Genomic DNA, 26,587 nt, shown 5'->3' on the forward strand with positions numbered 1-26,587 from the left:
CTTGTGAGTTAACAGAGAAAGAGAATCACACAGGGAAAAAATAAAATTAAAAAATAAATAAATTTATGGAGTGGTAGGATATTAACCCTCAACAACTTAGTCATCGCCCCGCCTAATCCGTCAGCTCCTCCACCAGTCCCGCGAAATCTAGGAGTTGGGATGACTAACCAGATTATTTTTTAAATAAGACTTGAAAATTGATTAATTTGTCCCATTAATCGATTTAAAATTTTGATAGATATACATCAAAAAAATAGATGATTATACTATTAAATAAAAATTCAAATTTAGATGTTGTCACATTTTTTTGAGATCTATATTTAAATTCTTATCTTCTTTATTTTTGTATGGTTTTTATTTTATTTTTTTCAACTTATTTAAGATGTAATGGTGGGTTTCTATTTTTTTTAAAATTTAATTTATCTATGGTTTCTATTTGTTTTTAATTATTATTATGTGGCTAAGTTATGATGTGAGTTAGATATGTAATAGACATATGCGTTTTATTAATTTAAAGTATGATGGTGTGAGATATTTTCAAATTAGATTTGTTTAGATAGATTTTAAAGATTTTTAAAATTTAAAATTGGATATTGAGAGGTAAAAGAAAGATTTTAACTAAATAAATAAAAATCATATTTATTAATTTTACCCGTTCATATATCTGATTTTTAATTTATTTTATTTTTGGTTATGTTATAATATAATATATAAAACATAGATACATACCCAAAATTCTTATGAAAAATATTATCTGACTTTTTGAGGGAGAGAAAAGAAAGGCAAGTTTTAATATTTTCTTTTGGAAATCAATGAGAGAAATTAGAATGGAGAGTTTATGAAATATTTTTGTTATCTTTCCATTTGAAATCCATAAATTAAGGGATAATTATTATTTCCAAAATAATTAAATAGGTATGGGAAAAGTTGAAAAGTTAGGATAATTATTATTTCAAAAATAACTAAATAGGGAGGGAGAAGTTGAAAATGGTGTGTATGGGAGAAGTCAAAAAGGCTTACGAGAAGTTAATAAATGTTGAGTTTTTTTTTTTTTTTAAATCAAAAAATTAGGAAATTAAGATTGATATATTGGAGCTCCCATAAGGCTTGTGAGTTAGAAGGATGAGGGGTTACTGTTGTGCCTTTGACACAGTAGTAACTGTTATGTCTCAATTTGAGATTTATTATGGACTTTATTTTATGATCCGAACCGTTCATTTTGTAGAGTTCGTTTTATGCTTACCAAAAATCATATTAATCGACTATCAATAACTATATGATCGAATTACATTTATCATAAAAAAAATAAACAATAAGTTTTTCTTTTGAAAAATAACATACAAAATATGCAAACCGATCACATAATTATTGATATCCGATGAATATAAATTTTGGTAGGCATGAGGTACTCAACGAACCCTACCAAATGAACGGTTCAAATCATAAAAATAAGCTCATAATAAATCTCAAATTGAGGCACAACAGTTACTGCTGTTCCAAAGTAACCCTATGTCCGAGTTAGAAACTCCTTTTCCTTAGAGCATCCACACCAAACTCTTTAATTTTTTAGTTAAATTAAAGCTATTACATTATTTTAGCTACTCACCTTTTAGCACCGACTACATCAAACTCTTTTTTCTAACTTATTCTTATTAAATATTATTTTCTTATTATATTTGTTAGTTTTTCTTTTTTTATTAAATTGATAAGTTACCAGCCAAACAATTCTTAAAAGAAAAAGCCAACAAAAAAAAAAAAAATTGTCGTTGACAAGTTGACCAGCCGGACTTCTGGGCGGACATCCGGTAACACACAAATAGCGATAAACAATGCCTCATTTGTTGTAACGAGTTACTATAGCCATCGTAAAATTTGACAAGCTGTAAGCGAGTTTGATGGAGTTGATTTTTTGAAGTTTTTAGCTAAAAAATGATTTTGAAGAGCTTGATACAGATGCTCTTATATGCGGCGTTTTGGCAACATAGTAAAAAGCTAGTTTTCTAGCTTTTTGGTTTTTTTAAAGGAAAATGTTTGGTAGCTCAAATTTTTGTGGCTCAAATGGCTCAACTCTATCAAAACGACGTCGTTTTACACTCAAAATCTGTCAAAACGACGTCGTTTTGACAGATTTGAACCATTTGAGCCACAAAAATTTGAGCTACCTAGCATTGTCGTATTATTAAAAAGTTCATTCTTTATTTTACGAATTATTTTTTCATTTACTTTTCTTATCAAATTTCCTATTATTTCTCTATTTTATTAAAATAATATTTTTAATTACTTTTACGTTTAAATATTTTTTTAATAATAAAATAATAAAAAACTAACCAAACACCAACAGCACAGTAGAGAAAAACAAATAGGGGAAGTCGACCGGGCGGTAGATCGGTTAGATCATTTTTGGGCATTTTTTTGCTTCAGCTACAGGGCACTCACGGACATCCGGGGGACGTCTGGGGGGACATCCAAGGGACTTTCCCTTCACGCCTTCAACGAAATAAAATAAGTATTTATCATATATAAGGGAGCTACAGTAACTTCCTACAAATAGGGAGTTACTGTAGCAAAAATTAGTATAGGTAATTGTTTAGGGGAGCTACTTGATATGTATAAAGTGATTTCAATCTCTTAAAATAGGTAAGAGGTGAGTTTAGGGGGATTGCTGGGATGCTCTTATAGGCCTCTTTTGGGAAGAATATAAAAGTCAAAAGTGAATTTTTAACTTATTTTGAGTCATATTATCTTTTCTATTTTTTAAAAAAAAATAAAAAAGTTAGCTTTTAACTAATTTTCCAAAACAACCCATAGTATTTGAATGTTCTTCAACGATTTCGTATGTATTTATATATTGTGGCGTTGTGAAAAGTTGATAAAAAGTTAATTTTTTGATTTTTTTTTGTGTGACTTTTTGACTTTTTTGTGTAAAAAAATAGCAAGGTGATACCATTTGAGCCACAAAAATTTGAGTTACCAAACATTTTTCTTAATAATATTTTAAAATAAAATTTAAGTAAACTGCTGCGATGCTCTAATGTAGTACACAAAATTAAATTCCCAATTTTCAATTTACGATTATATATATATATATATATATATATATATCTATTCCCTGTTTCTCTCCCTCTCTATATATATATATATATTCATTTCACCACAATTCTCTCTCTGTCTATATATATATATATATACAAGTATATATGATAATGAAATGCTAAGGAAATGATGGGGCCCTATAGAGCAGACGACGATTACGATTACTTGTTCAAGGTGGTATTGATCGGAGATTCTGGGGTCGGAAAATCAAACCTATTGTCTCGATTCACACGCAACGAGTTCAGCCTCGAATCCAAATCCACAATCGGCGTCGAATTCGCCACTCGAAGCATTCAGGTCGATGATAAGATCGTCAAGGCCCAGATTTGGGACACCGCTGGCCAAGAAAGGTATAATCTTTTTTATTTTTAGATATGGGTTTTTCGTTTTTTTTTTTTTTTTTTTTTTTGGTTTTATCATGTACATTTTCTGTTTGGTTCCTGGTAAAATCGAGAGAAATTTTTGAGTCACGTTTTTATTTTTTGGGGGTATACATTGAATTGTCATGAATTTAATGTCTTCTCTAATTGCAATTAATGAATGATTTTCATGGGAACCAAACAAGGCATTTTTGCTAGCATTGGAATGATGCATGGGATTGGATTATTTGGATTCCCAACAACCTTTTTTTCTTTTTTTCCCTCTTTTTGTATAGTTTTGTTTTCTATTGGTAATGTCATTAGCATTGGTATCAAAATGTATCATGAAAATTAGAAATATGTGAAAGTGTTTGGGGACGAGAATAAATGGCTCATGATGATCCATTTGTAGCATTAATAACAACCACATTGAAGCCAAAATGGTATTTGAGGAGACCATCTTCAAAGATGTTTCAATATGTAACATAAATGTAAAAGGTTTCTAGTGAATGATTCATAATGGAGATTGAGGCCAAGTGTGACATATTGTCAAAAAGTTAAAAAGTTACTCAAAAAGTTAACACTATTCACCAAAAGTCAACAATTACGGTTGCACAATTTACAATCCTAATTTTTCCCTACAAATCAATTTTTACAATTTTTTATTACACATTTTTTCATAAAAAGTCAAAAAGTTAACCCAAACATCCATATTTTCTTCCTCAATTTTTTAGTCCAAAAAGACAAAAAATGCACTTTTTTAGAACACCCCAAACAGCCCCTGAATATCTGAAATTCATGTTGGGTAGTTTTGCTTTATCTTTTGTGTACAATTTATCTACAAGTATATTTCTAGTGGCGGAACCAGAAAATTAAATTAGAAAAGACACTTATTAATTGTAATATCGAAATTTTTTACAAAAATATTTCACGCAAGTTTTTACAATTGATTTCAATAAACATCTAAAAAATACTAAATGTTATTTGTAATTAATATATCATGGACAATAAAAAAAAATATGGATATAAGTCTTAAAATAAATTATATAATAATAAATTATTTTTGTATACAAAATTTGATTAGAAATTCAATATAATGATAATATCACGTCATTATTGGTATGTGATATCATCCACTAATAGTAAATAAACACATAGAGAGTGAACGTCACATGTCAAATGTAACTAACAATCCAATAAATTTCATATCTTTATAGTGAGATTACTTATACTTGCATGTTACTAATAATGACATCACCATTACATTAAAAAATTTTCATAAAATTTTCATATATAATATGGTTTATAGTAGTCTCTTTATTTTCAATCAAAACAATCATTATTGTTCTCATAATTTTTAAAATGTCATTGACATTTCACTCTAATGATATTTTTGTAATTTTTTATTTAAAATATTTTCTTTATGTTTGCAAAATTTAAAAAAAAAAAATCTCAAAAATTGTATATGCCTTTTTCCTGTTGAAATGAAAGTTCAAAGGAGCTAAGAGCATTTCCAATGGTTCATCAGATTTTTCATCAAATATGAGCAAAAAAAAAAACGATTTCTTCTATTTGACATCACCTGCTCCAATGGAGAAATTTAGCTTTTCATCAAACTACCGGTCGACCGGGCGGACGACCGGCTAGTCGACTGGGCAGACGATCGGCTAGTCGACTGGGTGGACAATCGGCCAATGCAAAAAATGAAAAATTGAGAAAATAAAGAGGTGGTCGATCGGGGGGTCGACCACGCCCAGTGTAAAATTTTCACAAAATTTTGCTTAAGGTGGTCATCCGGGGGGACGTCCGGCCGGTTGCCTGGTGGGACCTACCTCCAACATAAACGCACAGTGTTTTGGTAAAATCTGCTCCGCTTCTCATTTTGGTGAAACTTTTGGTGAATTCTCAATTTGATATCCGTTTGATGAAACCGTTAGAACCATAAAAGTGATATTTTTTCACCAAATTCAAATTTGATGGTGAATTTCATTCACCGTTGGAGATGGTCTAATGTATACAAGTTGTTCCTTTTGCATAATTGAATACCAATTTCAAGCAATCTGTCTCTGTTTTGCAAAGCATTGGATTGCACAAGTTAAATTATGTCATCAATCTGGGTGGGGCACATTGTGGCCTTTCAATTGTAGCAAGGGATGGACCTATGACTGCGTCTGGGCCACTGCCCCCTTAAAGTTTGAAAACCCCTTATTATGAATGCAGCTTCTGTGAATTTTGAGCATATAACTTTTCGATTGTCGGGCTTGAGAGTTCTTTTTATATTCTGTAAGAGAGAAATAGGAGAAAGGAAAGTTGTATCGAAATGGTAGGGCTCCTAGAGATCACTCGGACCCAGGCCGACCTCCTTGGCCGAGTTTACTTCTGTCAATGGATGTAGGACACATTATGACAATGAACTTTTTTGTGAAATGTTGCGGTTCTACATTGATATCTAAGGGCAAGGCTTTTCTCGAGTCCACTTTGTGAATTGGACGGTGCTGTTGGGCCCGTGGAGCTCACCACAGGTCCTATTTTGATAATCCAAACAATTTAATGTGTAGAGCCCATCGAATACTTTATTTCTGTAAAAATCCATGTCCACAATCCTGTGAGTTCTTATATTTATATTCTCCAGTAGATGCTTTAGCAGTACATATACACTGCTGAATGGAATTCAAGTTAGCATGAAAACCTGGTTATACAAGCAATTTGATTTGCAGCTTCCATTCTTGAATTAGCTCTTCAATGCTTGCAAGAATCTCAAATTAGTTTGGTCAGTATGATTCTTTTGTGAATTTTTCCATCTGATTCAACATTTTCTTTCCCCAAAGGTACCGTGCAATCACAAGTGCTTATTATCGTGGAGCCGTTGGTGCTTTGCTCGTGTATGATGTTACCCGGCACGTCACGTTTGAAAATGTGGAGAGATGGTTGAAGGAGCTTCGGGGTCACACAGACTCCAACATCGTCATCATGCTCGTCGGGAACAAGGCTGATCTGCGTCACCTCCGAGCAGTGTCAGTTGAAGATGCCAAGGCATTTTCTGAAAGGGAGAACAATTTTTTCATGGAAACATCAGCTCTCGAGTCTTTGAATGTCGATAATGCCTTCACAGACGTGCTGACACAAATCTATCGAGTCGTCAGCAGGAAGGCGCTTGACATAGGCGATGACCCTGCAGCTTTGCCGAAAGGACAGACGATCAGTATCGGATCCAGGGACGATGTATCTGCTGTGAAGAAAGGTGGGTGTTGCTCGTCGTAAGTCTGGAAAATTTGGATCCTGGTTCAAAGGATTTTTAGTTTATTTCAATCTTCAATTTGTAAAGAAAAAAAATATTTGAAATTACTTGCACATTCAATTTTTTGAATTCATTTTTGAGCAATTACACTTTTTTTTTTTTTTTGTAAACAACATCTATTTCCCTGCCCAACCAAAAGAGATGGGAAAACCAAAAACAAAGCGTGACATCTAAATTATATGGATAAAGCAAGCTCAGGGTATGCATTGGTGTTTGAGTTATAGAGAGTTTATTTATTCCTCAAAAAAAAAAATTTAATGGATCATTCATAATCTTTCTGGAAAATAAAATAATAATTTTTTTTTTCTTTTTGGGGACATATTTTAAATTTATTCATTTATCATTCTAGCCCAACTAAAAATGAAAGTAAATGGTTTTAGTTTCTTTCAAAAAAAAATTTCCTTTCATTCTTTCTTGTACTCTGACATGACAAAAACTAATCGGAATCCCAAGTTTCAACGGGAATGCAGAATCTGTTAAAACCTATCACCTACTTCACCCACTAAACCTAACCCACTACACCACTACCACCTCACCTACTCCACTAAACCTAACCCACTACACCACTACCACCTCACCTACTCCACTAAACCCACTATACCACTACTACCTCCACTTCACCTACTCCACCTACCACCTCCACTTTACCTACTCCATCTACCACCTACTACCACCTACTCTTCTATATATAGGAATCATTGTAGCATTCAATAATTCAACAATTACAAATATCAATCAATAATACAATTCTCTTTTTCTCTTTATACATTAAATTTCTACATGGTATCAGAGCAGGGTTAAGCACTTAGTATTTTTCGCTTCACCGGCGGGCGGCAACCTCGCCTTGGCCGTCCGCCGGACCTCAACCTAATCTGCTAAAATTTTTCTACACATACCTTGAAATTTCCTTTCTGAGTGCACTACTGTTCAGTCGTCGGAGACCACCACCGCTTGCACGTCGATGTCCCTTTGCCAAAGCTCCGTCGCGACACCGGCCTTCCTTGCGTCTGGTTTCAATCCCCTGCTATTCCAAGCCACAAAATAGGGCACGACTTTTGAGGGCTCGATATCTATATCCATGTATATCTTTTGGGCAGTCTATATACACACTCATACAGTGTCTTCTACACCGGTAACATGGTACAAGGGCCCAACCTTTCTTGATGCCCTCGACATGATTACAGAGCCCAAGAGGCCATCAGACAAGCCTCTTCGTCTCCCACTTCAGGATGTCTACAAGATTGGCGGTATTGGTAATTTGGCCCACTTTTTTGATCAACACCAGCATATAGTTTCAAAGAGATAACTATATTATATAATTTTTTCTATTTTAAAATATTTTTCCACCGTCCAAACCTTTTTTTTTTTATCTTATATATATAAAAAATTGGATGGAACTCACGTGGGTGCTACTTTTTCTTTTTCTTCTTTCCACAGCCCAACTTTTCCTTGAACCTCAATTTTTTATTATTAAAAATAAAAAAAATAAAAAATAAAAAAATTCATTCCATCTAATTTTTCTGCTCAGTCTTGTACCTTCAAGCCATTCGGATTTGCACAATACACTCATTTTATTTCTATCGGGATTTCGCCCTGATCACAATTTTACACCAAAAAAAAAAAAAAAAAAAACAACAACAACAACAAACAACCCAAACAACCACATCCACAGGCGGATTTTTCTTCTCTACTCTGCCGCCGGTCTCTTCTTCTTGCCTCCGTCCTGGGCGGCCCTTGCCGGTGCTGCCTCCGTGTTTCCTACGCCGCCGAGCACGTTCACTCCCCCAAGCTCCTCCACTACAGCATATGGTGGACCTCCAAATCGGAACATCACGGTGGCCTTCCGCTTCAGCTCCTTGTTTTCTGTCTTTAGCACACTTATCTCTGCTCGCGCATCCTTATACATGCGTTGGAGCAGAGCCAGCTGGGAGTTTAACTGTTGCACCTCATTTGTCCTGCTCTGCAGCCGGTGCGACAAGTTTGTGACCGCAGTCATGGTTTCCACACATAACTTCAGAGTATACTGATTGGCCTCAATATCAGTTTGCACCGCCATTTTTTGCTCCACCGACCGCATCGAAAAGTTCAACGGAGCAAAACCAGAGGTGTTTGGTTGAGGTTCACGGGCCACCGCACCTGTTATCTCTCCTGTTGACTCGTTGAGGTCGGGAAAGAGAGTGAGCAGACCACGGGAAGATGAGGCCATGTTCTGGGTAGCTGAACGGGAAGAAGAGGCCATGTTTTTTGGATTGCTGAGTGTTTCCGAGAAGGGTTGGATACAGAGTATTTACAGATTGTTTCAGAATGACAAGTTCAGAGGTTTCAGTCTGGTTTGGTTTCCTCCGCCTCCGCATTGGTTTATATTGACACTGACGACACGGCCGACACGCCGCTCTGTCGCTCACGTGCCTCGCCGCGTCTCCGGCTCACCTTTTGATGGCTCGACGCTTTCTGTCGGGCACGACTTTTGATGAAGTGGGCGCGCCTTTTGAGGGCGCAACTTTTGATAGCACGCCTTTTTATGGATTAGGCACGCATTTTGATGACACGCCTTTTTATGGATTGAGCACGCCTTTTGATGGCATGCCTTCTTTGAAAAATTGGGCACACCTTTCGAGGGTGCGACTTTTTAAGGGTCCGACAAGACTCTGTAAACTGTCCCGACATTGATTCCGGTAAGCTCCTTCATGGGTCCGACAAGACTCTGTAAACTGTCCCTACATTGATTCCGGTTAGCTCCTTTATGGGTCCGACAAGACTCTGTAAACTGTCCCGACATTGATTCCGGTTAGTTTCTACAAGGGTCCAGCAAGACTCCGTAAACTGTCTTCTACAACGGTCCGACATGACCCCATAAACTGTCTTGTACATCGGTCCGACACGAGCCAGTGTCTTCTACATCGGTCTTCTACAACGGTCTGACACGACCATACAGTGTCTCCTATCCTCTTTTATTTTTTATGTATTTTCTTGTTTTGTTACTCTCTCCAAACTCAAGTTGGTTAGTTCCTATCCCCCTTGAGTTTGCGGGGGCTGTTAAAACCTATCACCTACTTCACCCACTAAACCTAACCCACTACACCACTACCACCTCACCTACTCCACTAAACCTAACCCACTACACCACTACCACCTCACCTACTCCACTAAACCCACTACACCACTACCACCTCCACTTCACCTACTCCACCTACCACCTCCACTTTACCTACTCCATCTACCACCTACTACCACCTACTCTTCTATATATAGGAATCATTGTAGCATTCAATAATTCAACAATTACAAATATCAATCAATAATACAATTCTCTTTTTCTCTTTATACATTAAATTTCTACAGAATCCATTATTAATCCGAATCACACATCTTGCATGATCAAACGTGGAAAAACCATGTATGCAAATAATCAAATTAATCCAATACACGTAATCACATAATTTCTATGAAAAATGCCCATCCCCCATCCCATCACCGCTAATTACATTTCTAATGAGATTGTGATAAATAATACCAACAAATCAATTTTCGTCATACTCCTCTCCTTTCAAAATTATTTGCCATTAAAGGTGTAATTGAGAATCAATTTCTATATATTATTTTCAAAAAAATTGACAACTTATTTTTAAAATTATGATTACCTAAAAAATTATCTAAACAATAAATAAATAAATAATCAGAAGTAATCTATATAAAAAATCTATCTAGTTGTGTTTGGTTCATGAATTTAACGAGTGATTTGAAAATGAAAAGAAAAAGAACAAATGTGAATTTAATAAAATGTGAATTACATATAACTATATTTCTCACACTTTTTTTATTTTCCTTTCCAAATCACTCTTCAAATCCATCTTTTCCTTTTCAAATCACTCTTCAAATCCATAGACCATAGAAAAACACAGAGTAAAGGAATTTGAATGAGACCTATAGTAAACCGAACAAGCACCATTAAATTGAAAAAATAGTTGTTAAAAGAATCTGTAAGACCGGTAGTAAACCTCCTGAGCCCAAACACCTTTCAATCCAAACAGTGGAATGAAAAAAATAACTTCTTGTTGGAAAAATAGTTGTTCTTTTACGCTTGATCATTTAATAGTAATTCTCAACTCTGGTTAAAGCTGTGAAATTGGAGGCAGTTGGGACCCTGAAGATAAGAGTAGAGCCATGTACTCTGCCACAAAACACAGCCTTCCACTCATACTCCCTGCCCTCAAAACAAAGTTCTCTTTGAAATCATATCTGTAATACCACTGAGATGAATATCAGGAGAAAAAAAAAATTAAAAATAAAAGGAGTTTAAAAGCTAGCTTGTGACAAACCACTTCTTTGAAATCGTATCTGTAATACAACTCAGACATAAACATTGATGGGCAAAAGGTTGCCAAAGAAGTGAATTTAACACATTCCACATGCAATATACATCCATATAGTGTTAAGTTATGTAAAGCACTCACAGAACTCGTCTCTTTGTGCATGAACCAAGTTCTCACCTTCAAAGGAAGCTTGTTCTTGGAGACCCGGCTATTTATGGTGTCTCTTCTTTGCGTCTGGGTATCTGCAATCATTGATCCCAAATAGACTTAGAAATCCAAGGAGTTGCATATAGAGGAAAAAGCAATTATATGTTGCACAGTTAGCCAGCTAGCATCAATAAGTTGTGATACAACCAAAGTTGAGGCTCATTCCTCTGCAATCTGTTTCAATATAACACCAAAGAAACTCACCTCAGCAAGTGGTCACCTTGGCAAATAACTATTGAATCAAGTGCTGTCAACAACCCAGCTTCGATGAACACAATTAAGGAATCAAAATGAGAAAAGGAATAAAACTCAGGTCCTTTAATGAAAATTTTTGTCTGGCAAGGTAATAAAGACTTTCATAAAGAAATTATAATACACTGGATATTTAAACACAGTTCTCAAAGTGATTGAAGGCTCACTATCAGAAATAAAGGTCAATATGAAATGTGATAACAGTCAAGGAAAGGGTGTCCTCAAGTGTACAGCATACCATGTGATGGCTGCACTCTTGATCAAACTCCGTATGCTTCTGATTTTGTGAACTGTGCATTCAAGCAAAAACCATACATATCAAGACTCATGATTCAAAGGGTTTGCATAAAGAAGTCTACTGGTCACACAAAAAGGATATTTAGTTCATTTAGAGGCATGTCTTATATACTAAATCAAGGCTTCTTCTTCTTTTTTTTGGGATAAATTATACTTATTCAAGGCTTTGAATCCAACGGAAATGGAAATTTCCTGGCATAACAGTCCAGACATATGTATGACAACTGTAATAACTTAGATCAGATGCAATTCCTTGAGGAGCCAGGTACACCAACATAAGCCTTGCATAATCAAGTGGAGTAATTATGTGGATTTTGCAGCTTTGAATTGATATTTTTGTGTTTGATATGTGACCACTACTTGGGCCATTGGTCATCAATATGATGTCAAGGCCACAATATAGGCATAAGTGGTTAATTTGCTATTGCAGTGAAAAGATAGAGAGAGAGACTCACTTTACCTGATACTGAACACAAGTGAACAAGGAAAGATTGCTAGTAGTTTAATGATCCATCAATCAAATAATCTGAAAGTGAGAGTATTTACAACTAGTCCTGTGCACAAAGGTATTGTTCATAAATGTCCAAGAGTGTTCTTCTAAAGATCTCTTCCAACTGATCATTTCAGGATCAAAAGGGGATTCTGAAGCTCTTATTTTGCTATATCACTGGTTTAAACCTCACGAGATATCTCCATATCGTGAAGCTCTAATAGACAGTGAATGCAGAAAAAACAAGAAAACGGAAAGAAACATTGAACTAAAAAATTATAGAGAATAAACAGAAAAACGTTCATCAGCTAGTAAAAACTAAAGGAGGAAGCAATTTAAATTAAAAAGAAACTGTTGCAATCCAAACTGAGAGAGAGGGAGACAGAGATGAGAATCGAGCTGCTTTATCAAGCCCCTCAACAAGGTATCAACAGCATGAATTATATTGGGATTTAGCTACTACCATCAACAGCATGATATGTCGAAGCAACATTATGGATCTTATGATATACAATTCAGAGGTAGGATTTCTTGTTAAGTTGTCATTTTATCTCATTACGTACGACCATTATTATAAAAGAAAAATCTGATTTTTCTTTTCTTTTTTCTTTTTTTCCCCCCTTTTTTTACTTGCCATGTGAAGAGCTACATCTCTTTAAAATGGTAATTATTTCAAACATATACCACAAATGAATCAAAGATTAGCATAAAAATCGTCGGTGCAGATTGGTGACAAAACCAAAGGAAGAAAGAATATTAATCAACACGGGGAGAACAAAAGGGGTGGAAATGATCCACGCCTTTTAAATGCAGGACAATCCCATGAACTGAGAATCCTACAACCCTCATTAGAAAATCAAACGCACGCCCTAGAACCAAGATGGAGGTTAATTCTCCAGAGTTTCTACAGTAATCATTTTATGTTGCCTAAAGTACACAAAACTTCAAAAGATTATTATGTTGCAACACAGTGTCTTATTATAACAAATCCCTAACCAGACTGGATTCATCGCAAAAGCATCTAATATGATCACCCAATAATACTAAACCCAAAAGCCAATTCATCAGAACTAGCTCAAAACCCAAAATTCTAACAAAAATTAATAAACCCAAATCAAATCCCCAACAGAAAGGTCCAAAACCTAAAATCCAGATCATCAATGAACAACAAAAAATCAAAATTTATAACTACTTGAAGGTACTCACCCACAATTGAGATCACGATTTGGGAGATTGATGATCATCATCATGGCCGCCTTGTTGCCGTTGATCTCGTTGTTTGGTTTCGTCTTCGTGCTTGACGAAGGAAGGGAGAGGATTGGAGCCTTTGATGATCCAACCGAGGGCGAAGAAAGAGAGACCAGCGAGTATGGCGGTGCCCCAGGCTTGGGAGTACCATCGGCTGTACTGCTTGATGGCGAACCTCCATTGCTCCCTGAGGGTGGCAGCGTCCGGGTTCGTTGCGTCGGGTGGGTTAGGGTAATGGGGCTTCTGACCACCGTATGCGCTGCTTCTGTTGGAACCACCTTCGCCTGCAACCCTAGAATTTGGAGGAGGAGGAGGGAGGTTTTGTGGAGGGTTAGGGTTAGGGTTTGGGTTGTTGTCTGTCATGGTTGGGAGCTCAGTACAGTCTGCCTCGTCTGGAAGTGAAGTGAATGGTGATTTTGTCGATCTAAGTTTAAGAGGTTAATATTTTATTTGAATATTTTAGGGGAGGTTAATATAATTTATTTATTTTTTTATTTCAATAGTTTGATTATTATTTTATTATTTTTTAATCTTGTAAAATGTCAAGTTATTGCCATTATGTTAAATTTATAAAATTAATTGTATTTTTTTAAAATTTTAAGAGGGATGAATGTAATTTATCTTTTTATAAACAATATAAAAAAGAGAATAAATTACAAATGCAATCATTGAAATTTATTTAGCCTCCGTTTGAAACGTGAGTTGACTTTTTGATTTTTTGACTTTTTTGACTATTTTAACCTGTGCTTAAAAGCTTAATTTAGCCTGGCCTTAAAAGCTTAATTTGAGAAGAACTTAATTTGAGAAGAACTTTTTGACTTTTTTGAATTTTTTTTGAAAGAAGAATGTAATGATTATGGGTTGGATGTGATGTTTTGCTTGTTATGACTAAAATAACCTATTTTGTTTTTTGTGGCTAAAATAGCCAAAAAAGCCTACAAACCCACTTGCCAAACACAAGCTTAAAATATAAATTATCTCTTATAATTTTAAAAATTATATTACTCTTTTAAATTTTTAATCACATAAATTTATTTGATTAATAAATCAATAAACCAATTAATATATTTAAGAATAATGCTAAGAATTTTAAATATTTTATCAAATATTCTATCAAATGCTTCACATAAACATGAAACCCACATGAAACTCATATGCTATAATGTTATAAAACATTTAAAATTTCCAACATTTTTCTATATTTAAAAATGTTAAAAATATATCACAATTAAAATTATGAACATTTGAAGACCACATTCAAACTACACCAAACAACACCACCATCTCTTAATTTAGAAGTGTAATGCTACGCATCATAAAATAAATATCATAAAACTAATCCAAAGGTGATTACATAACATACAATAAAATACTATAAACACTATAAACTAATCCAAGAGTGAAGAATCTTCATGAAGACTTTTCATGATACTCTTTTTCATGACACCTGACATTATTAAATTTAGAATATGCAACTACATGAATTTGAAGTTCCAACCTGTAATCCAAGTGATCATGACTCAAGAAGAGGCATTAGATGCTGGTGATCTAACTATACAAATCTACTAACATCCACCAAAAAAAATTTCAGTGTAGAGATTCCCCCACTAGGAAAACCCAACTTGGAGAAACTACCCTCTGTTCCCATTACCTTTTCTTCCCCACATTGACTAGGAATCAAACAACCAATCAAATTTCCTGGGAATCAATATAGAATTCTTAAGCATAACTCATTAAAATATAAGGTAGTACCAATTCCTATATACAGAATAGAAGGCTAAAACTTATGAGAAGTATTAAAATTCTATTTCTTTAAAGACATAATACATGGTCAAATATAGCGAGCCAAAAGTAAGGCGAAATAGTTTTCACAATAGCCAGCCTTGGCATAAAAATGGTTCCTTGATTGTAAACCAACCAACTAAAAAAGTAAATGTATTTTTTTTTAAACTACCACAGGGATTACAGTTTCGAATTGAAATTTTCATGGCAGCCATCATTGATCATTTGCGAGCTTCGACTTTCTTCTGTTCTCTGGCTGCAACAAATAAAATGCACAGATCAGTTTCGTTGTCATAAAACGCAAAGAAATTTGAGGCAAAGAAGTCATTGTGCCAAACTCGGAATATTAGGATCATTTACCAGCTTTTTCTTCTTCTCGTTTTTTAGCAGCCTCAGCTCTTTGTTGTCGTATAAGGGCCAACCGCTCTGCAAGGCCACATACATATAATGAAGAATACGATGTGTAAACATACAAGTATTTATGTAATTGAAAATTTGTTATCTATAGTATCATATGTGAAGAAAGTAAATGAAATAATAGAAAGGTAAAATAGTAGCCTTAAGAGTGTTAAATTTGTGATACTCAAATAACCTCCACTTGAAGGGTACACAATGTTCTCAAATTCAACAGCTTTTACGCCTTTCGTTGTTCGTCTTAATAGAATTTTGATTAGAATTTATTGTCTTACTATTTTCTTGTGCTGAAGTTGGTTTTTCTTTACATTTTAGGTGTAAAAAGTAAATATAATTAAACTATCACATGGATCTGCCACTAGAGCTAGCAATGCCTTCGAAATGAGCAACACTTCAGTCAAAGTCCTACTCTACACCTATAGAATACAATATTCTAATATCAAAATTTAGATATACTGGAAGAGTGGGAAATAATCAGAATAATGGAAACGTAGCAGACACATAATATTGGATACAAGCAGTATTGTTCATCCTACATGCCAGTCATCACGATAGCATATTCTCAATAATTTTAAAGATTTCTGTAGATGACTACAAACTTTATCCAGCAAACAAAAAAATCAGCAAAAGAAACAAGACAAGCTTTTGGCTAAAGTTGAAAAAAGGATCATGTGTAAAAGTCATAGGCTTATAAATCTAAAATGCAATTAGTTACGCAAAACACTCTAGAAGTGATGTTCTATTTCAGCTTCTCAATGCTGGAAGGTGGGTAGATTTTTTGTGGGATAGGGGAAGGAAAAATAAAAATATATATGAACATGCATGTGTTTACAATTTTCCAGACCCGTCAAATTTCTCAAGATTCCATACTGGCCGTGGTCAAACTCTTCAAAAAAAAAAAAAAAATTAGGAGCATATTATTGACCACCCAAGCATTGGTAAATACCTTCAGAAGTCAATATAACACCCAAATACTAGTATCTTAGAATTGGAAAATCTGTATTACCAATCAAATACTAGGTCTTCAAAGTTCAACTTAACTACAAAACCATTATGTTAGGTTACAAAGCTCAAGAAAAATAATAATCTTACTGAAGGATCTCCAATACACCATCAATTGGGCCCAAATATATGCAATCTCTACATCCACGTTGTAAATGGTTACAGCTGAGCAGACTGGAGTGTGGCTTTCTAGGAAGAGAGCCTACTGACACAAGACCACCAGAGGTAAGAGTAGAGGCAGCCCTAGGGGGGAGAGAGAGAATGGTAGTGGAGAACCTACAGTGGCAAGTATGTTAAACCTGAAAGATTGTATCAGATTAGGTGCGGTGCATGTGTATATGCTTAGTCACAAGTTCTGATTAACATTCCTTGGCTTCTTGTGGTGGTCACCGGTCTCTTTCTATAAGACTGGTCAGGGTGAAGCCAGTTCCACTCAAGAGAGGAGACATGGGTACCTTGATGAACCCTCAACCCCAGCCTCCAAGCTGCAAGTCATCTGGTAATCCAGCGATAGGTCTCTAAGTGTCCCATTTATTGAGGGACAAACCTCCTGGGGGTTCCAGCCCTGCTCTCGACCTAGGCTAGCATGGCAGCATCAATGTCCTCTTTGGTAGAGCAGTACTCGAAGTGCATGCTCAATGTGGGAGGCACTCCACCCAATAGAGGCAAGATAGAACATGAGCCATAAAGAAAGGGTGCACTCACCGAAGAGTGAACGCGTCTAGCTCTTGGAGATTGACACTGGGATCAGGGGACAGACTCAACAAGGGGCTGCTTGCCTAGCCAAGAGTGTCTTTCAAGGAGGTGGCACGTTCAGGCAGAGATATGCTTGGCCCAATCAAGCGATGCCTTGAGAGCACCAAGAGATGCCTAGGTCACTTTGCTTAGGATCAAAAGCTTGGGAACTGCATAATCTATCCCAAGATGTCTTTACTCAACCCCAAAGTGGAGCATAATGTTGGTCTACATCTCCTCAGGAGCCTAACCTGTGGAGTCAACACCATTGGACATGTTTCCACAAAGTAGAAGTAAAATGTTTCCACAAATATCTAATCATCAAAGCTCAATTCTCAAACAAGTGCTGTAGATTTTTTCTTTCTTTCCAAATAAGTTAAAGATGTCATTCCACTGACACAAATCTGTCCCACTGTACAAATTATTCAAGAAATGTCCACCTCATGAGATGCCTAATATGCAAATATCAGTTACAAATATAATAGCAAGATCCTTTAGAATACTAGAGTCACCTATTAATTAATAATGGCTGACATACCTAAATCTTTCTTTGCTTGTTCTGTTTTTCCTTGTTCTTGCAGCCTCATGTATCTTTCATGAGCTTTCTGTTTCTCTATCTCTTCCCTGTGAACAAATAAGAAAAGCATATAGGGTTCACTGTTTCAATTGCAAATATCTCACAAAACAGACAATTGGTAGAAATACAAAATGACAAAGGACATAGCTGGCAGATAAGCAATTTAGTTATACTCGCATCCAGGAATATTATACACGCTTGTAAGCAAGAACAATCAAGAATCTATTCAATGGCACCTAGTTGATGAAGCTGGTTGGCCATGGCAGCATACCGTTTCTAGCTCATTCTGAGATTAATCTTACATAATATTATACTTCTCGAGAAGTATCAAATAAAATTTACAGTTTTGGCAGAGACTCGTAGGTCTCCTAGCAATTGACCTAAGGAGTTGTCATTAATGTGGTTACCATAATGACTGACTCAAGCAAATGTTGATGTGGTTTCCAAGGTGAAAGTTGACAATGCAGCTGAAAGGCTTTCTCAATAAGACTTCTAAATCCTAATGGACTCTAACTAAATTGAGATATACCCAATCAAGAAAGTTGTTGGACCAAAACATGTTTTAGCACCATTTGAAACCGAACAACTGACAGATATATGAATAATGAGAAAACGCATAGCAGTGCTGATAATTGCCATGATGGGATTGGCTAGTACAGTTAACAAAAAGGAAAAAAAGAAAAGGGGGTGATATTTATGTGTAGATAAAAGGTTGAGCACTAGAGACATTAGCAATCCTTGACCCAACAAGTGATAATAATAAAATAAAAAAAAGAACAAGTCCCTATTTACGAACAAGGATTCACAAACCTTTCACGTCTCGAGAGTTCAGTTGTTTTCTCAATCTGCAAAACAAAAAATATCAAATATTATGTTTACCACATAACTTAATTATTTAAACCACCACAAATAATTTGTACAACTTACATCCACATCTCTAGCTTTCAAGTTCTTTGGCTTCACCAAATTAGGATTCTCAATCTCAATAACACCTTGAGTGCCCTTCCGCTTTACACATTGACAACATAAAGACAGGCTCATTTAATCTGATTAATCATTCCTTAAATCAAGGAAGACATGAAACCCAAACACAATCTGAAAAGAAAAGGAAAAAAAAAAAATCTTTGCAGAGAAACAAGTCATAAATTTACTCACTTCAGATTTTTCGTCAGACTCCTCTTCGGATTCTTCCTCGGATCTCTCTTCTTCCTCCTCTTTGGCTTCTGCCTAACAACATCAAATAGACTAAATAAGATGCATCCAGAAGTGGATGTAACTACAACAGACAGCAGTATCAAAGAATGTATTTGAACAACATTAAGATCACAATGACCTCTTAGTGTTCTGTCACTTATTATAGTCACATTCTCATGCATAGATTTTGGAGAACTGCATTGTCCTTTGCCGCTGCATTTCAATGTAAAAACTAGCACCCTAACCATGTCCGCATATCACAAATTATAGTTGCAAGGATACTTTTGAGAAATTTGAAAATATACTAAGTAGAATTTTCCGCATCATTTGTGACAAAATTTCATATTCCAAAATGAAGCAATTCAAAATGATGGATTTCACTTTCAGATGCCATGTGAAAATACTTTCTATGCTTCACTACAATCAGAACCGAGCACAGGTACAAGAAATCAAAGTATAGAGAACTACCTGTTTAAATGTGCGAGGACGAGCAGACGTACCAGCAACTGTGACCATTTGAGTCAAAAACAAAAACGATGCGAAGTCAGTCATACTTAATCTCAGCTACTGTCCAATTATTGTCAACACTCTCAATCTTAAACAATAATATAGCGCCCCCACCTCCCACCGCAAAATAAAAATAAAACTAAAAGTGAAAACCAAATTAAATACCGACCTGTAACGACACACACACAGATATGTATATATATATATAGAGAGAGAGAGAGAGAGAATTTTAACTTAATAAAAACATAGATATCATAATCAACTAAAACACCAAGTACGAATTTTAAAATGTAGATTTTTTTTTAATTATTATTTTTTATAAGTAAAATTTCATTAAATAAACGCCACTAAAATGGGAACCAACTGAGCATGCGGTGTACACAAAAAGCTAAGTAACCAAATCATCAAGCAGGAGTAGGAGTAGGAGCAGGAGCAGGAGCATTAGCAAAAATGGAAGCAAAAGTGCAAGAGCATCTTTACAAAAAACCCTTAATCACAGGAGAGCCTTCACCCTTCAAGGTGTGTATACATATATATATTTAATCAATCTTTTATGGGTGTTTCTATTCATGCTCCATTTTTTATCTTCATTCTACAAAACTTTTTGAACAGTGAAAGAAAACGAGGATTTTATTGTAATTTTGCAAAATAAAGACAAAAAAAGGAATATTTTTGTACAAAAGGAAGTGCAAATTGCACCACCCTTTTTAATCTTCTTCTTCTTCTTCTTCTTCTTCTTCTTCTTCTTTTTTTTTTCTTTTTTTTTTTTTTGTATAGAAGTATATTATGTGTTAAGAAACAAAATGCTATGAATAGATTAAATAATGCGTACGAGTATCAGATTAAAAATTTCAATGTAGGCTAGTTGTAGAAGTCTACTCCATTTTATTTGTATGTAATGTTGTGCGTATGACACTCCTGCCCAACTCATTTAGTGAAGTAATGCATTACCGTTGTGAAGACTAACCCTGTGTAGCATGCAATCAATTGTCAAAATATGAACTTGTGTTAAATTTGCAAATTTGACCATTGAAAAATGCAAATTTGACCCAATTTGATCAACAATTTGTGGATTGGAGCACAAGCGTGTGATTTTCCCACCATGGTAACCGAATTAGGTGACTTAGACGAAAAAACAAAAGACCAAACTACCCTGGTAACCAACCGAATTAGTTCATAGTCAATTTTCTTTTATATAGATATACAAATATACCTACATATATATAAAAAATTTAAAAAAAAAATTGGTAGGATTGGAATCATAGTAGAATTGGAATCATAGTGCAATTCTACGCGACTTACATTATTTTAAGACTAGGATGGTAGTCACTTTAAAATCTTACCAAATTTAAAATCCCATTACAATCTAGGCTGTTTAACTGGAATCCTATCCTACGATCCAGATCAGGATTCTAATAGCTTCTTAAGAACCCAATGCATGTAACGAGTCACAAGAGACAATATTGGTTCCTAGTCCTCAACTTTGAGGAGAAATTAGGGAGTTAGTTTTTTGGCTAAAAAATTCAAAAAGCCAAAATATGTTTGGCATGCACCAAAAAAAGCTAGGGAATCTTTATACTAGTTTGAGAATACCAAATTACCTTCATGAGTGCACAGGTGTTTTTGGAAGAGTAAAATAGGAAATTCAAGCAAAAAACAAAACGTTTTCACATACAATGATACGATACAACTAAAAAACCATCCTCAAACTCATTAACGTTTTTATCTCCTATATAAGCTAACCTCAAACATCCACTCATTAAGCCCTCTCCTAGAAGGAGAAGAAGGAGCAATTATAAGCAGCCCAATAAGCTTCATAAAAAGAGCTCTTCCGGTGGTCCCTATTTCCACTCTAGCATTGTGCAATTACTTAAACACCAAGCACCCTTAGAAAATGAAAAGACAAAAGCACCCGCGCTTCCCTCCATAAACAACCATGGAGACCAAAAAACCTTTTGGTATGCGGTGTCTACTTACTTATAAATATAGTAATTAATAAATAACCTTGATAATGCACAAACAACCCCAGTATTAACCATATCATATGATACTGATTCGACTAAATAAAGCGAACCAGATTTTTGGACATTCATTAGGTGGTCACCTGCCCAGTTGATCATTTAACCAAAACTTATGTTTTTCAGTCTATGTTCTATTAGATCAATTACTATGCAATACTGCACCCAAAAATTTCAATTAGTAAATGAAACTATGTTAATTTGTAAAAATGAAAAATAAAAACAGACAAATTATTATACTGGTAGCCCCCTTGTGTCATTTGGTCCCTATACTTTCAAGTGACTCAATTTTGATTCTTAATTTTAGATTTTGTGTCAATTTACTTCAATTGATAAAGTCGTTAGGATTTCTGACAAAAAATTCATCATTTAGTTGGTTGCGGTTAACTTACCGAGTTGAGCAAATTTATAATTTTGTGTCCCTAGCGACCCGACACAAGCCACTTATTTGCGGTACTTTCCTAAAGAAAATGCTAACAATTATAATTAATTAGACCAAATTGAGACAAACTCATAAATTCATAGTCAAAATCAAATTAATTAAAATTAACCGGACTAAATGACAGAAGGACCAAAGATAGGGACTGTAATTTGCCCAATAATAAAAAAAGGAAAATTATATACAAATCCACTGTTTAAACTCACTTTCTAGACGCAGTGAAGATGAATGGTTTAAACCCACTTTCTAAGATCATCCTCCTGATGACACATCAGTGGTATAGGAAGTGGATGTAATTTTAATATTAATAAAAAAAATTAAATGAAAAACAATCCGCAAAAGAATAATGAAGAAAAGTCAACTTTTTGAAGTAACTGAAAACAGAAATCAAAAATCAACTTGAGAGAATGAGCAAACTAAATCCAAATCACAAAACCAACAACAAAAAGAAACAGTAAATCATCTAATCATTCCATTAATCTACAAATAAATCACGAAATTCAACCAACCCAGATCTAGCTATGAAAAGAAACCCAAAACAAGCCACGTAAATCTAGAGAGAGAGAGAGAAGCATACTCATCTCTTCGGGGGTGGAGAACTGGCGTCGACCAGTGGGCTTGCCCTTGAACTTTCCTCTTCCCATCCTCTCTCAGTGTATGCGTCTCAGTCGACGCTATCGATCACTGATCACTGACAGAGAGAGAGAGAGACAGAGCGATTTTGATGAAGCAGAAGAAGAATCTGATCACAGTAAGAAAGCCGATTCTTTGTTTTTGTGGTCCTTTCTTCTTCAATTGATTCAATCTTTTTTTTTCTATCTTTTTTCTCTCAGATATGAGACAGAGACAGAGACAGAGATAGAGATAGAGATTCCGAAAAGAAACCCTAGTTGTGTTTTTTGGATGGAGAAAGTGACAGCCAATAAAATGAGTAACGATGGGGACGAATCTCCTGTGTCACCCGTTCGTTTGGGATCAATTTTTTTACTGCAACTTAATTTTTTAATTATTTTTAAGACCATCTCCAACTCTTCACTAAGTCTAACATTAAATTTAAAATTTGATGAAAAAAGTACTGTTTGAAGTTTCAACGATTTTATCAAATTGATATTAAATCGAAAATTCACCAAACGTTTCACCAAAAGGAGGACAGGTTTCGTATTTCACCAAAACACTGTGCATGACCGTTGGGGGAGACTAACCGGTCGACCAGTCGGTTGACCAACCGGTCGACCACCAAAAGGTTCAAACTGTTCCAAAAAAAATTCAAACAATTGAAAAAAAAAAAAAAAAAAAAATTTGCCTTACCGGTCGATCACTAAATGGTTCAAACAGTTCAAAAAAAAAATTTGGCTTACTCGGTCGACCGGCCGGTCAACCAACCAGTTGTCCCGACACAGATTTGATGAAAATTTGATGAAAATAAACCGTTGGAGTACTTGGTATCAGATTGAGGAAAAAGTCATTTTTTTATTCAGATTTGATGAAATTTTTGATTCAGGGTTGAAGATGCTCTAAACTAATTTAATTTGATTAAAAAGTTTTATTTAGGATAATTTTTTTAATTTGAATGTAATAATTGTAAAAAAAATAAATTAATTAAATAATTTTTATTTAACTGTAATATTTTTTTTTTTTTTTTTTTTTTTTTTTTTTTTTTTTTTTTTTGTGATTGCCATGCCAAAGGAAGACCCACTTTAAAAGTGAATCGTCTTTTCTTACTTTTCTTTTTCTTTTTTATCAACCCCGCCATGTTTGCTTTATTGCAAATATTTTATTTTGGTGTGAATATATAGTCTTCGTCTGAAATGTGGGTTAATTTTTTAGTTATTTTAATTTGAAATTAAAATTTTTTGTTTAAAATGAATTTTTTTTATTTTTTATATGATTATTATTTAAAAATGTGATATTTTGTCTTATTAACTTTTTAACTTATTTTGTAGCTAAAATAACCCCAAAACAACATGCCAAATATAGCCATAAATTGAATTATTTTTAATGAATTGAGATTTTTTTAATTTATTGACAATTTATTCATTTTTAAAATCTATATATTGATTGAATGTTTTGTTGATTTTATACCAATTTAGTTGAATAGGTTGGATGGATTAAAAATACATAACGAAAAAATTATTAGTGAACATATAACTCTAATTTTTTATAATTTCAAATAAAATTTATTATTTATTCCCAATTTTGACCTGATGCAATGCAATTTGATGATGGTGTGATATCAATGGTGGATGGGTTGGACTAGCCCGCGTCTTCTATGAGTCTGCTAGTTATTGAATCATCGATGCATATCTGAAAAAAGGTCCAAAGGGGGAGGTACTCTCCCGACGGACACTTCGACAATCAAGTTGGATTAGGGCCAATAGTAATTGGTTTGAGAGAGAGAGACGAAGGGGATGAAAAACTTTAATAATCTCTAATATATTTCGAAAGCTTCCTTGTATCCTTTGCTCATTATTTCCTTATCCATTCTTAGCTGTCTTGTTGGCCGAAAGTCTATGGCCTAATTAACATCGTTCATGGTGATTCTACATACTCCAGTGTGAGGGGTCTTGCTGCATTTAATGTTATAGTGGCCTCATTAAATGGCTGATATGTGGGTGCAATAACTTTACAAGATTTTTATCTGCTTACGTGGCTAATTCCCTGCTTGACAAATGTTTAAATGATATTAGTCCTGGCCCAGCATTAGCTTCTCAAAGTTGGTAGGCTTTAATACCTCGGCCGTGAGTTAGGCCTTAAGCCATGGGATGGGCCCCCTTGAGTGCCCATCAGTATCACAATTAATTAATCAAATATTTGGTGTTATTTAAAATTGTATTTCACAAATAAATATGTAAAACAATTAAAATTAAGAAAAATATTTGCACGAGGTGTCATCTGGTTAATGATACAAAGATTATAAATATATTGTGTGTGGACAAATATAGTAGTTGAATTGGGTTGTTTAATGTAGGACTGAGTGAGGAATTCGTAAAATTCGTAATTCAATCCGGTTCAGTTTAATCTGGTATGTTTGGATTGATTTTTTGAATCCATAGTTCAGTTCTGGATTGAAAAATTAAAAATTTATAGTCTACGGATCAATTCCAAATTGAATCCCACAATTTCGGATTGGAACCAATCCGAACCATATATGGCCTATATTTATATTATACACCCTCCCGGCATAGTATCTTCTCTTATTTCTGTCACGACCCAAACCCGCCCCTATGGGTTTAGCACCGTAACTGGCCAGTAATCCGAGATTACCGAAGGCCTGCTTAACAGTAAAACAGTAATACAGAGTACAGGGGCTGGCGGAAGCCAAAACAGTAATTAAACGATATCTAATGAGCTGTGACAGTCTGAATGTAAAAAGACTTTTTAAAACATATTCACATTCAGGACAAAACAGTATATACAAACATCCTATACAGTCATTCAGGTTAGGGGACCAAGTCCCTACCATAACAGTACAGTACAAATATCATTCAGTCTATACAAAACAGATATAGAAAGGGGGAATCTAAAACACCCCGAAGTAGCCTTAGCTTGGCAGCGCTTGGAACCTCAAGGTGAGGCACGATGGTTGGCTTGACAAAATAAGAGCTAATCCGACGCTCCTAACTCCGATCCGGAACACCTACATGTATATATAAATAGTAAGCTAAAGCCCAGTGAATAACATATGCGTAAAGAAGTTAAGAATGGATATCCTTTCATTATTAAAAACAGTCATTTATTAGTATATCAATCATTCAGTTTGTGGTTCATAATTCATGCCATAACAGTCATTCAGAAATTATAATAGTCATATGTGGTACATCCAATAGCAAAGCAGTACAGTAGGTCTTAACAGACCGAGCAGTCAATGATGGCCATCATATCAGTAAACAGTAGTGGTTCCATACATGGGAACCGACAGAGATCTCTGTAACAGTAGCAGTAACAGTTTAGTAACAGTAAATTGCTATGGATGCCACGAATACAGTTCACAAATAGGACAAACATTCATTTAGTAAACAGTGTCATTTCATAAAGCAGTACAGTCTTTGCTCAGAAATCAATCTCAATTGAACATATCTTTACAACATTGTTACTCACAAAGTACTGGGCTAAGCAGCTAGAGCGTCCTCGGATGCCAACCCTACAGTTACATAATGAACACACACTAAGCTACACAGTTGAGAAATAATAACTTAATTCCTAATTTACCTCGGTGTGGTTCTACATCAATATCATCATTAAGATGCCTTAAACTAGGCCTAAGAATGCCTAGGATGGAATGAGGATGCAAAGATGCACTTTCAAACGCTTTTCAGAATTTTCAGAAAACAGGGGTCTCGCTCGAGCGTGGTTTTCTACGCT

General features: G+C 34.9%; 2 protein-coding genes and 1 non-coding gene across 4 annotated transcripts; 1 reads left to right on the top strand and 2 right to left on the bottom strand.

Annotated features, from left to right (window-relative positions):
* Nucleotides 1-3,115: 3,115 nt before the first annotated feature.
* On the top strand, nt 3,116-6,837 carry LOC114259542 (ras-related protein RABA1f). Its single transcript, XM_028199561.2, has 2 exons — nt 3,116-3,443; nt 6,281-6,837. The coding sequence occupies exons 1-2, from the start codon at nt 3,220-3,222 to the stop codon at nt 6,711-6,713; spliced, it is 657 nt and encodes a 218-aa protein (XP_028055362.2). The 5' UTR covers nt 3,116-3,219; the 3' UTR covers nt 6,714-6,837.
* A 3,843-nt stretch (nt 6,838-10,680) lies between these two features.
* On the bottom strand, nt 10,681-14,005 carry LOC114259544 (uncharacterized). Of its 2 annotated transcripts, XR_003628320.2 has the most exons (3): nt 13,516-14,005; nt 11,241-11,305; nt 10,681-10,989 (listed from the first exon to the last, which is right to left on the bottom strand). It is a non-coding gene; the product is annotated as an uncharacterized LOC114259544 (transcript). The 2 variants fall into 2 exon arrangements; XR_014339601.1 differs by lacking the exons at nt 10,681-10,989; nt 13,516-14,005 and adding an exon at nt 11,761-11,817 and having other exon boundaries at nt 11,046-11,305.
* A 1,336-nt stretch (nt 14,006-15,341) lies between these two features.
* Nucleotides 15,342-23,245, bottom strand: LOC114259541 (uncharacterized). Its single transcript, XM_028199560.2, has 8 exons — nt 22,803-23,245; nt 19,730-19,767; nt 19,223-19,294; nt 18,995-19,075; nt 18,878-18,912; nt 18,029-18,114; nt 15,700-15,765; nt 15,342-15,595 (listed from the first exon to the last, which is right to left on the bottom strand). The coding sequence occupies exons 1-8, from the start codon at nt 22,867-22,869 to the stop codon at nt 15,561-15,563; spliced, it is 480 nt and encodes a 159-aa protein (XP_028055361.2). The 5' UTR covers nt 22,870-23,245; the 3' UTR covers nt 15,342-15,560.
* Between the last annotated feature and the right edge of the window lie 3,342 nt (nt 23,246-26,587).

Source organism: Camellia sinensis, chromosome 9 (genome assembly GCF_055761805.1).
Source record: "Camellia sinensis isolate YWXY chromosome 9, ASM5576180v1, whole genome shotgun sequence".
Lineage (NCBI taxonomy): Eukaryota > Viridiplantae > Streptophyta > Magnoliopsida > Ericales > Theaceae > Camellia > Camellia sinensis.